Here is a 13,203-nt window from a genome sequence, read left to right on the forward strand (position 1 = left end):
CCGCACATGGGTCCTTCAGCTCTCCCACCTCCGATGGGGGACCTGCATGTTGGACCAGCCGCAGACAGGACTCTACAGTGCCCTGGGGACAGCATCAAGGCCCAGCTCCTCAATAGGGCAGTCCCTGTGCAGAAGGGCCCATTGGGCTGCTTCAGTCCATTGTGACCTGGGGTCATGCTGCCCTCTGGCTCCAACCCTAGCCTTGCAGGGGCTGCTCAAAGAGATAAAGAAACAGAACATGAAGAGAACACTGCGCTCCCCTTTCCAGCTGCTGGGCCTTCCCTGCCGCCACTCCACACTGCCGCAAAGGGCAGCACCTGAAGGGAGAAGGAGAAAAGACCAGGTCTTGATTCCAAGCCTCTTAAGGATGCTGGGGAGATGATGACCAGTACAGCAGCATGCACTAAGCTAGCCCCCTGACTTCAGTTCTTTACAAAAGACCCTCTCCCTGCCAACTGTGATGGACGGGTGGTTTGGAGGCCTTTTGCTATCCTTTCATCAACCCATCCATCTGTCCATGAAGCCACTGCTTGCTGGTAGGGATCAGTGGCCGTCTGGTTTCCAACGCAGTCAGTTAGGAGAAGCTGGGCCGCCTGAAGAAAACCGTGGGAAATCACAGAAGCTCTCAACTGAACTGAGAGACATAATTCACTGCCTGCCATTAGCAGGGAGATTAACTGCACTTAGAAGTGCATTAGCCTGCTAGAGGAAAAGCCAGTGTGTAGCTGGCAGAGTTAGATATAGAAGGAAAGCAGGCAAGCAGGACTGATGGATAGATGGCTTGAAGATGAATATACCTCTAGAGATAGTTAGAAATAATGGACTGGGCAAAGTTCACTACTGGGCAGAGGGACAAAGTTTGCTCATTGCCAGAGCCCTCTGCTCAGTTTTGTGGCTTGGGTGGGTGTCAATAAATGAACAGGGAGCAGGCATTATGAGAAGATGGAGTGGGCAAGGGACAGCGGAGGCAAGAGGAGGAGGCCGGTAGAAGAGAACTGAGGTATGAAGAGTGAGAGCTGAAGGGTGGATGGAAGAACGAACAGAAGGGTGGTGGGGTAGGGAGGAAATGATAAGGAAGTGCAATAGGAGGCAGTGGCAACTACAGGGGACGTTGTATGGAAGGCCAGAGCATCAGATAAGGACAATCCATTCATTCATCTTTGTCATTTTCCCTTGGGGGCAGCGAGGTCCCTGAAGGACAGGCCAGTGTCATCCCAGGGTCGACTGTCCCAGACAAGCCTGATCCATCCACCAAGTCCAACACAACCCCAGGAGGAAAGAGATGACTTTCCCATGCAGGAGAAAGAGACCCTGGAGTTTCAGCTCACTGTGCCCATGAGCCAGCAGACGGACGAGCAGGCAGCTCCGTTTCAGTGATGGTGGTGGCAGACAAGCGGCTCTCACTGGCGGAAACAGGGCAATAAAGCAGGAGCAGAACAGAGGGGAGGCTGTGTGCATGTGTCGCTGCTGTAGGAACAGGGAGTTTTTTGTGCAGGCCCTTCCACACAGCAACACTGTTTCCGGGGGGGGTGGGCAGGCCCTGGCTTGCATAGAAACAGCCCTTCCCAGGGCCTTGCAAGGCTTTCTCCCTTGGTAGCTTTTTTCCAGGAGATGGGGGCAAATATCAGCTTCCCTGGGTGAACTGGTTAGATACCAGCATGTAAACCTCAGCCTCCCCTCATAGGGATGCCTCAGCCAAATGATGGCAAGATTAGTGGCGTGATTGAATGACAGGTGCCAGAGCAAGGGCAGGGTCCTGCTACAAGGCCTGGGGTTGTTCTCATCCCGAGTGAAACAAGAGGCTGGGTGGCACTGCCTTGGCACTGTGGACCATTGCAGACTGGGATATATGGTCTTCACTGGCTGCACCTTTGTACTAAAGAGCAGGGGAGGATGCAGCCTTCTTTGCTTCATCCCCCTTGGGGGTAGCCCTCTGGCTGCTGGGTAGATGTCCCATTCTGCCACCTTGTGGATACCCCTTGAGTACTCTGGCACACAGGTGGTGACGCTTGCAGGATCATCTCCCTACCAGTCTGACTGAGGTTTGTGGAGCAGAAAGGCTCCAAGGGAGAGACTGTGTTTTATGCTGCTGCTCTTCCATGCATTTTCCATTCCCCAGCCCTTCCACAGAGTGTTTGATCCTAAACGGGCCTTGTCTACATCTCTCCCTGGCTCTAGTTCCAATTGCTGCTAGAGCTTATGCACATCCACATACTTGTGGCAGCCCCTCCCATCAGCAGCTGCACTGAAGGAGAGCCACATGCACACCAGGAAGCAGCCCCTGCTGAAGGGACCATGGCAGCTAGCAGAAGGTGTGGGTTTGTCACCATGCATCTTCTGCCAGATGTGGGATGGCAGCAGAAACCTTTTCACTTGGCAGAGGCAGTGTCATGCTACCAGCAGAATGCAGGCTCCTGCCCCCATAGAGGAGCCTGAGTGTGGACTCGCTAGCAGATTTGCCAGGTGAACATTGCAGCATAGTCTAGACTTGAGGTGGCTTCTTGACTGGAGCTGATGGGAGAGCCTTCATCAATATGATGTGCTCTAGTCAGTGGGTCACAGGCTTTGGTCCTTGCTTTATCTAGAGGAGAGCCACGTCTGGGCTCCCAGAGTCTTCAGAAAAAAAAAATTTGCCCTAGGTCCTCTGTGGGCAGAACATCCAGAGTGCAGGAGAAGCCCAGTCATTCATGCTCAAGGAGGGGCCCAAGCAGGCATAACAGCTCTCCAGTGCATCTCAGTTCAAAGTCTGTGCTCAGTTGCTTTTCTGCAAGTCCAGGGGAACCTCTAGAGTTGCACTGGTGCGAAGAATAGCAGATCCTGGCTGATTGCATTTAGAAAGTGGAGTCTCCAGTGCTACACAGGCTACAGGGCACAAGCACTGAGTAAATGCTCTTCACTGGGTTAGTAATTACATCCGGTTGGCTCAATAGATGCCCTAAAGCTACACCATACTCGAGTTCCCAGTGGCATTTTGTCATTATGCCTGGCTATTCTCATCTGTGATTTACAGCAGAAATTCCAGATTATTTCATGTCTGGTGTGTAAGATGAGCCAGTGCCTGGCACCAGCTGTGGCAATAACCTGCCAACCCATGATACCCACCCAGGACATGGCTAGCATTTGCTCTTGGGACTTCTATCTAGCTTGCCAGCCTGAGGCACTTGTTCTGTCACTCGCCCACTCCCTGGTGCTTATCCTACAAAACCTGCTGCTCCAGACTACTGCTTCTGGCTAGGGGTATCCCTGTGCTTCAAGCAAATGTTTATGGCTTGAGTATACATTGCTAGGCTAGCTTTATCTCTCAGCTCAGGTAGCAATAGCTGTGAAGGCACTGCAGGACTGGTCAGCTGTTGGCATGAGGACCCACAGTGGTAAGCGGGGCCTGTATAGCCCAGGCTGGAGCCCTTGTAGTGTGACCTCACTTCTGTTGGACACGTTAGCTCTGGTGCAAGCACACCTGCTATGTAGATCTTCAATGTACATGGAGGAGGACAGACCCCAGGTGCCACAGCCTACATGAAAGCCCTGCCTTCTCATGTCCCTTGGATGATTCGCAGGAGGGAGATTAAAGCCTAAAGCATTGTTTACCTGACCCACCTTCCTCTGGCTTGTCAAAGCAATCGTGACTGGTTAGTCATCTGAAACATGTCAGAGGCTGTGGATTTATTCACTCCAAGGGCTTTTTATGGGGCCTGACTAGTCCCTGCAGTGCAGCCGTGGTAAATTTATCCCTATTGATTTGTCCATAATAACTTGCCAACATGTTATTGTCCATAGATGGGGGAGAAACATGAGCTTTTCTGCTGTGACGTGCTACCATAGATTTATCCCAAGTTACCCTCTGTCTGGCTTCATTGTTTACAGGCTCTCTCACATTTCATTTTGATTAGCATACCTACTTTTTAAGCTGCAGAAACCCCCAGAGTATCTGCCCAAAGCGCCTCCTTTTTGCCTGTTTCTAATGATAAAGCTTCTTAGCCCAAGTGGAGAAGGATTGCTTTTAGATTGGCTGTCAATCACTGGAACTTGCAAACAGAGACAGCCGATCAGTCACTTACCCAAATAACTGTAGCCAACCACCAAATACAGTGATCCCATCCAGTGTTTTGCTATTGGCTTTGACAGAACTGGGAAATAGGTCACAATCTCTATTTAACTGCATCATGCGCCACCAAAAAGTGAGGGCTTGCATTTCCTCTTACTAGCCAGGTGCGATTGGACCTCAGAGATGCAAAGTCAGCATTTCTCTCATGCTTCTCCAGTCAAACCCAACGCCTTGCCCTGCTTATCAGGCTGCAGGTTCTGCAATCCTGGCGCTGTACACGTTCTGTCTGCAAGGAAACCGGAGGGAGACGGCACAAATGCTGTAGATCCTGCGGCAGAGGTTGCCAGCTAGTTCACCCTTGTTCTCACCCTCATTTGGTAGCTGGCATTTCCCATGCAAAACCCATTTGCTTCAGAAAGCATCGTACAGAAGGAAAAACCTTGAAGCTCAGTTTGTGTTGAGGAGAGTGAATACAATATCACTTCCATGGGGTTTGATTTAAAGCCACACATATCCAGAAGCAGGGATTTCCTAGGGCGGTAGCTCTTACTGGACCAGCTGTGTAGTTGCGATAGGGTTAGACAAGCTTTCCAAGGCAAGGCCGTCTTTGTCAGGTCTGATCAGAATTTCAGGGAAACGTTCTTGAGCAGAAGGGATATTTGCTTGCGTTTCGGACGTACACCTGCATTGGGGATCTATTTACACAGACTCAACCTGAGTCATGTGCCAAGCTCCATTTGACATCATGGTAATGCCATAGAAATGAACAGTGGTGACACTATGATGAATCAGGTCTGCTGCTTGTCATGTCCCGGGGTGACGGGTGTGAGCCCTGTGGCAATAGATCTCAGAGAACCCCTTGTTACTGGGGGTAACCTACTTACTGGGTAAAAGGCTTGGAGCTAATTGTATTTTCCAGATGAAAAATAAACGTTTGTGGGCCACTGACTGGCCTAGGAAAGGGAAAGCGCAGACACTGCTGGTCCTGGAGCTCCAGAACTCCCTGAAACCAAGGAGGGATGGGTTGGGTTTTCCTGATGGGACCCAAAATAAAAGTCAGTGGGTTCTTAAATCTGTTATCTCTTACAAAATCCCAGCCTGTGTCCCTCCAAAGATTTGAGAGGAGGAGGAGCGGGTTCCCCAAAACGTTTCATCAAGCTCTGAGCAACTACACCAGCTTGCTAGGCTCCTACCTGGGCTTTCCCAGATCCCCACTTGCCCCTGTGTAGTGAGCTGCTCTTACGTTATCCTCCGGAGGACCCCTTGAAACCCCAGGCAGAACGCACTCAGCTTGCCTGAGACGCGCCTCAGGGGCCAGTGCTGAGACTCAAGGCGAGGAGCCTGGAGAACCAGTCGTGAAAGCCTTAAGTCCCAGAGCTGAGGCCAAACCCAAGGGCTGGGAAATACTGAGCCCAATCGAGTGTTATGCTGCAGCCTGCCTGAGAGCAGTACTTTCCCAAGCACAGGGAGATGTGCCCCAGGTACTGGAAGGGCCGGTCAAACAGCCTTGCTATAATCCAGTCAGGCAAGGAAAGCACTTCAGAGCAGATTGTTCCTATAGGGGCTGGATGTGCTGTTAGCAGCTAGAAGGCTACAGAGACTTGGGACTGTTTTCCCTTTCCCAAAGCTGCTGTTAGAAGTGAATTTGCAAACCACTGGCATCAGAGACGCCCTGTGCTCCAGAAATCACATGTGAAAATGCATGTTTTCCTCTGATGTTTTCAAAGCAGTTCTGCTGGCAAATGAGCCAGCTGGAATGGTCCAGCCGCCCTCATTTGAGAGCTCCCTGCTGAAATGCTACCCAGCCGTTTCCCCCTTCACCTGCACTGCTGCTCCTAGGAGCCCGGGGAGTGCATGGTCCGAGCCACTGAGTTAGGAGGACCAATTCCAAAGCTCAAAAGGAGGCTGGGACCCAAACACCCAAGCAGACCTGGGAAACCCAGGGAAGCCATCCACAGCCAAACCTGGGTCCAGGTGCATCCCGGCTCTCAAGTGCGTTCTGAGCTTGGATAAATACCTGCGGGGGTCATGGGTCTGATTCATCCACTGCGTGAGCAACCTACATCTTCAGCTGCTAAAGCTCCGCCATGTGAAGGACCGATGGAAACCATCTGCTTAGCTCCTCCCTACAGCTTCCAGCAGGATGCTCTGGTGCAGATGGAGAATTTCATGCGCTGCCCTTGCTATGGCTACCCGGAGCATCTGTGATTAATGAACACACCGTTGGCTATGGGGAGCTTTGGATTTTCAGCAAAGCTGGCTTTTCAGCATTTCAGCCCAAATTCAGGCAAAAGGTCTGAATTTCAGCTGAGTTCTTTTTTCTTTTTTTTTCCGGCATCCCTGGGCCTGAGGCTCAGAATAGGCCGTGGGAAGTGAATCCAACGGATATGGGATGCATCTGACAGAAGTTACCAACCTGCACCAGCCTGAGAAGGTGAAGAAACAGCAATGAATGGTCCTGCATGTTGAAGCCATTCATCCCAGCAGCTGGTGTGGTGCTGATTGATTAACCTTTTCTTGCCTCTCCACCCCTTGCCAAATACCCTCACCTGCTTCCCTCCACACCCACTATCCAAAAGCAGAAACCCTGCTACTTTTGGAATAGAAGATGGGTTTTATCTCTTCCCTCCTCCTGACTGAACATCCTGGCCACCGGTAGGCCCCATGACATAAATAACGGTTGAGGAGTCAGCAGCTTTGTTGCAACATGGTTTCCTGTCTCCAGAAAAAGAAATGTGACCCCTGCTCCATTCTCTGGAGATTGTGTTTCTGGTTTCCCTGGCTGTTGATATTGCTTTGCATATCCTCCCTCTTGCCCTAATTTGCCTTTCCAAGGTCCCTTTGCCAGCTGGCTCCTCCCCGCTTCATTTCAACAGGGCTCTGGAGTGTGCTAAGGGCAATTGCAACACCCCAAGATAGGAACATGGAGTTACTAATGGTAAAGCATTGATGGGGAAACCACAGCTGCTCTGAGCAACACAATGGAGGAGCACGTGGCTTCGTCAACCTCTGCCATGGAGGACACAGCAAAAGAACAGAGCAAGAGCGAGAGGCAGCACTGAAGTGCTTCCCCTCTCCCACTGCTGCAAGACCGTACCTTCAGATGAGGCACGGAGTGAACTCGGCTTGCACGGACCCGCCTCCCTTGGCCTGAGGCTCAGCCCGCTGGCCAAGCACTCGTTGGTGTGGTTGCATGCTGCTATCCACAATTCCCCATGCAGCTCCAGCGCACCCATGCCTGGCACTTCCTGCCCTCAGCTGCCACGTTCCTGCAGCTGCCTTCCACCCCAGTAACGGCTACCGCTCCCCTGTGAAGAGGAACAGTAAAGTCATAAATGGGGCTCCAGGCTTCTCTGACATTTGAGGATCCTTTTCCCAACCTAGTGTATCTTCATTTTAATGCATGTCCCCTGGAGTGGGGACTGCCTGTGGGTAGGACTTATACTGCTCTGACTGCAGATGGTATAGACCAGGGGTGGGCAAAATGCGACCCGGGGGCTGGATGCAGTGCGCCAGGCCGTTCCATCCGACCTCCAGGACCCCTAAAAAACTAGAAAATTAATATTTATCTGCCCCTGGCGGCCTGTCATGTGGCCCTCGATGGCTTGCCGTAGCACAGTAAGCGGCCCTCCGCCCAAAATAATTGCCCACCCTTGGTATAGACAAACCCCAACTTAGCTTTGATGGAACTGGGCTACATCTCTGTTACAATTGCTGTGTAGACTGGGTTGTACAGCACTAGCAAGGCTGACTACTGGCTGGTTGTTTCTAGGCGTTACCATGATATGCATCATCTGTTACCCTTTGTTCTGTAGTTTGATCCTCTGTGCGATTGCCAGCAGGAGGAGGAATTCGAGGGAATGGTTGCAACAACAATCACAGCAGCTCAGTGTCTCCCCTCCCCACTCTTCCCTGCTCATGGTTAGCCCTGCCCAGCCCTGAACACAACGGAGAGATCCCAAAGCTGGGTGCAATGCCGTCAGGACACGGTATGAGGAAATGCTCCCCTCCCACTGCCTCTGCAAAACCAAATGAGACAGTGTCTGTTCCCGGAGCCAAAGCGCTGACTCTTCTGGAGGAAAGGTGATTAGAGGAGCTCCATGCAGCCGCCTTTACAAACCCTGCTGACTGACTCTGTATTGGGAAGGGACAGTTTGTTAAAATGGGGAATGCTGAGAGGGGCTCATGTGTACAGGGTGTGCACGGGGGTGATACATGCTCGGTGGTATACTAGCAAGCGTGCGGAGCGATCATGGCTCATGTAATGTTTTGAGAGAGAAAAAGTTTAGAGGCATAATAAGTAGTGGCTGTACAACATAAAGCACTAAACAGAGGTAACTGTCCAGTCCAGTGGCAAAATTGCCCCTGAAAGAATCAGGAGTAAAATTTTCCTTGTGCAAGTTGCACGTCTATCTGTGCTTATCCCAAAGAAGCTAAAGCAGGGACAGGCAATTATTTTGGGCTTACTGAGTTTTGGCAAGCCATCGAGGGCCACTTGACAGGCAGCCAGGGGCAGATAAATATTAATTTTCTAAATATTTTAGGGGCCCCACAGGCCAGATAGAAGGGCCTGGTGGGCCACATTCTGGCCCCCGGGCCGCATTTTGCCCACCCCTGAGCTAAAGGCAAACAGGCTTCCACCTGCTCCCCCACATCTAGTGGTGAGACACAGTAATAGCTGCCTGCTGAGTGAGCTACCCAGGGATCTCCATTTGTCTGTCCACGACTGATCCTGGTGTAATTTATTTCAGTATATAAAAACAATGCTGTTTACACTGGACCGTGCGTTTGTCTGTCCATGTGGTAAAGTGTGTATCGTTATGTGGGTTGGTGTGAATTGAATGCATTTATTTGAGCTTGCAAAAATGCCTAGGTTGGTAAGCTTGCCTTAGCGGGGGAATGTATACAGTGTGGGAGTGAGCACGGGGTAAGGTGTGAGTAGGGTGGGGATGTGCGTTTACATGCTTGAGCAAGCGCTGGGTGTGTATGCAGAGGTGAAGGAGGCATGAGAACGCACGAAAGGTGTTGTGTTTGTTGGTGGAGAGCATGGAAGGCCTCAACCTCCATGGCCTGGTGACACATCTCTGGCTCTCCTGGGAGAACAGTACGTTACTCTGAGAAGCCGCTGGCCCTCCTCCATCCAGCAGGCAGCTCAGAGCGGATACCAGCAGGGTTACTCATCCAAGGCCCAGACAAGCCGGACACAGCAAGTACAGAGCTCTTGGGGAAACCCACTATTGCATGAGCTGAAGTGAATGGAGCGGGGGAGAAAGTGACCACAGGGAAGGAATGAAATCCTCTGGCTGCAGAGCAGCTGCAGCGGGGCAGCTCAGATCCACCCTGGCTTCCTAAAGGCCACATCAGCCATACTCCCCAGGGTAGACCGGACACCAGCTTGTTTGCTTGATAAGCCAAAGGAGGGGGCGGCCTCACCCCTTACACTGGGCAGCACCCACTGGCTACTGCTGGTCAATCTTTCAGATAAAAGTTTTCCCTCAAAAAACCAGGGCTTTATCAAAATGGATCGGATAAGAATGTGCCACGGCTGCGGGGAATGAATGGGCATTTTAGGAAAAAACATGAGGGGGGTTCTGTTTTCTTGAAATGTTTCATGGCCAAAACCCCATTTCTTAAGCACTTCTCCTGTGATGAGCAGGGATCCTGGTTTTCTCTGATTTAAAAACAACCACCACCCAATTTTCGGTTAAAAAAAAGTAACTCCAAATCCACGTTTCCATGATTTAAATGAACCACCACAAATACGTAGATACATAAAGGGTGGCGTTTCATTTGAATCGTGGCAAAATGTGACTTGGGGTTCCTGTTTTTTAACCGAAAGTTGGGGAGTTTTTTAAATCAGAGAAAACCAGGCTCCCTGGGGATGAGGCTGCCCTTTTGGCAATGCTGGGTCACTTGCTAGGCCTGTGGGGGAGGATTGGGGGGTTTTGGTGGACTGCAAGTGAGAATCTGAAGTTGTGAGAGGGTGCCACGGCAATTGGTTTATCTTGATGCATCAGCTGTTTAGAGAAGGCCTCGGGCGGCCAGGTCAAAGTCTGCCCTGGCAAGGGTGATTCTGTGGTGCCCAAGCAAGGACATCGTTCCTGCAAGAGGCAGGAAGGGCTCACTCCTAACCAGGTGCTACAGAGTCCCTGAAAGATCCTCCAGACCCTTAGCAGTTTTCTGGGCCTTTTCCCCACTGAGGCCCCCAGAAGCAGCCGGATTTTCAAAAGTGCCTGGTGCCCATCGGGTTTCATCACCCCACAACGCTGGGAGCTGAGTTTTGGCCCCGTGCTCAGCAGCAGTGGGATCCTTTGCAACAGGGGCTTCGCAGCGGAGAGGGGACAGTATTGCCCAGACACCTCCCGAAGCCAGGGCACTTGCTGCTGCAGTGAAATCTGTGCTGCGGGCTGCCCAGCCAAACTGGCGCAGCCTCCAGATTTGGCGCCAGCGGGTGGCGGGTAAGAGGCTGGTACGAGGAGAGAGGGGGCTTGTTGTAGGAGCTCCCCAGAAGCGTCCCCGAGAGACGCGGCCATGCTGTGTGCGGGGGCAGAGTGGAGGTCCCCACCCGGGAATCTCCAGGGCTGTGTGCTGCAGCTGGGGAGGAAAGTCTTCACCATCTCTAGGGGCCCCGCATCTTTCTGCGAAAGGCAGAGCACCTGCCTTCACTTTCCCCCCCGCCCTCCGCCCCCGGCAGAAGTCACGAGTCCTCTCCGCTTCCTCTTTCTCTGAAATCCAAGATTACCAGAGAACAGAAACAGCCGGTGAGCAACGGCCGCTGGCAGGAGTGAGGCTGATGCACACCCGGCCGCGAGCTGGCGCTGGGCCCGGAGGCCGTGCTGCTGCGTTACAACATAAACACCCGCGCGCGCACTCGCACACTGCTGCTCACATGGACCGCGGGGCGGGTTCTGGCACCCTGGCACCACCCCTCTGCCCAGCGCCTGTGGGGGTCATAGGGGGCTGAGGAGAAACGAGTTGCAAAGAGCCACAGCTGAGGACCATTCATCAGCGGCATGGAAAAGCGGTGTTTTTAAATATGCTCAACCCAAGGCACAATACAGCCTGGTCCTGCTGCATCTGGTGTAGAGGAGCTGCGGTTGCTTTAGCTTCAGTTGACTGGGAGCAGGTGGCGTTGAGTGCGCTGAGCTGGCTGGTGTAGGCAGCGAGTGCATTTGGGCAGCTGCTGGCAGGTGGGGCACAGGCTTGGTGGTAATTCGCACCGTGTGTTCGGCTGGTGCAGCTTTCCTCTGCTCGCTCGCGCACACACACACACACACAGACGGTGGTGTTGGGACTTCAACAAACACACACGTCCTCACAGCCTCCCCCGCACGCGCACTCCTGAGAACTTGTTCTCTCACATCAAGTGACACCTGGCTTCACGCCCACACCCCCGCAACAGGAGGCCAGGGCTGCGCTCCAAATTACCCAGGCATACAGAAACCAGCTTACTCATGTCAGCTTCCCGCCTCGGTATATGGCTGGGTCGCTCCCTCGGGGTTGCGCTTTTGCTCTCGTTCCCGGGGGGGCTGCTGTTTCGTGCACTTTGAGGGACCAGAGACCCGGCCAGGCTGCCACAAACGCCCTCGCACACGCTGTCCCCTCTCTGTGCACTGTCAGCTCCCAAGTGCTCTGAGCACAGATTTGCTCTTGGCCCAGCACCTTCACCCCACCTGGGGGCTACCAACTTTCTGATCTCACTTGCAAACCTCCATCGGGGCGCCCCAGCCAGCCCGTGAGGGCTGCAGGGTGGAGATCAAAGGGGAGGGGGTGATGCCGTCCAGGCCTGTGAAGCGGAGGATGAACGGAGCAGATGTTCAGGGTTTTCCATGGCGCTGCCCTGGGGACTGAGCCTCCACAAATGAATGATGAGAACCTGGTGGCTCAGTCAGGTCGGAGGGAGCCAAGAGAGTTAGGTTTTGTTTCCTGGCCTCGGGAGGGGCTGTTGGCACCGAGAAGGGTGGGTGGGGGGAAGCACCGTGGCCAGAAAGCAAAACCGCAGCAAGGAACAGCAGCTTCCGCTGAGTCGTGTTCTCGGAAACCCGGTTCAAGGCAGGGCGTTCTTTCCCCTTCTCCCCCAGCATCAAACCTGCGTTCCTGTCCCTGCCCAGGGCCCCTGAAAGTCCCTGCCCTCTTCCTCCCACTAACATACCCCTCCACCCCCAATCCTCGCGACACACACAGAGCAACGTCATAGTGATACCAGCTCTAGCTTAGCGCCCCACGGCCCAGCTCACACGGCTCCGGGGCAGCACCACCGAAAGGGGCATTTGGGCCAAGGGGCCCCGAGGTCAAAGCCCGATGCACCCGTTAGAGAAGGAGTCACAGGTGCCCAGCGTTTCTGCAGGGCGGAGTCTCCTGTAACAGCCACCCTGAAAGTGCCTGAAGCTTGAGTTAACCTAATAGGGAACGAGGCTGGGTCAAGCTCCAGAAAGCTTTGGCTGCTCCAAAGCTCAGGGCTAGTGTCAGCAGAGCGCACGGCCGCGTGTGGGACCCTGGCTCTTGCTAACTCCCTGCCTCTGCTGGGTAAGAAGAGCTTGTGGGATCTGAGCCTTGTGCATCATCCAGCCTTCGATCCTACTTGCTCTGCCCCCTCTCAGTGTGGCGGCCACTTCCATAGGTCCTAGTTCTGTTGTGCTTGGCACTGCACAGACATTGTCACAGCCTAAGCAAGCACCTCCAGCCTCTGGCCTTTCCCTGTCTCCTGTCCTTTCTGTCTTCCATGGCCTCATTCCTATGCTTGCACTGTCCATCCCTCCCCTACACCCCCCTTCCTCTCCCATTCACACGCACAGTTTCCTTTCTTGTCTGCTGCGCACTTTACCCATTCACAACTAAATAGCTGTATTGAAATCCAACCCATTGTATCTGGCCCTGGACAAACCAGTCCCTACCCCAACTATTTCTTACTAACACCTGGTCTTGTTTGCATCCTGTTGACAGGATCCATGCAGGGTTGGGAAGGCTCCTTGACTTTGATGAAGCATCTCATTGCAGCCTAGACAATGCTACCACTTGCTGGGTTCGGTCTCTCTTCCCACTGCCTGCAAATGCAAGGTAGTATATGAATAAGATTAATTCACTAGTAAATATTTGAGTAAGTCACCAGGATTGTTTTTCTATTTCCTTGTGCTCCTCCATCTGGCTGTCCGTCTGCA

General features: G+C 52.9%; 1 protein-coding gene across 3 annotated transcripts in view; it reads left to right on the forward strand.

The window, feature by feature from the left end:
- Positions 1-8,801, forward strand: part of QRICH2 (glutamine rich 2) — a 50,336-nt gene extending 41,535 nt beyond the window's left edge. For all 3 annotated transcript variants that reach the window (XM_090059477.1, XM_090059478.1, XM_090059479.1), the window contains one exon: positions 1,184-8,801. In XM_090059477.1, the coding sequence (XP_089915603.1) occupies positions 1,184-1,377 (194 nt within the window). In that variant the 3' untranslated portion in view covers positions 1,378-8,801. The remainder of the gene's footprint in view (positions 1-1,183) is intronic.
- The last annotated feature ends 4,402 nt before the right edge of the window (positions 8,802-13,203 follow it).

Source organism: Crocodylus siamensis, chromosome 8, assembly GCF_052110815.1.
Source record: "Crocodylus siamensis isolate JL-2025a chromosome 8, ASM5211081v1, whole genome shotgun sequence".
NCBI lineage: Eukaryota > Metazoa > Chordata > Crocodylia > Crocodylidae > Crocodylus > Crocodylus siamensis.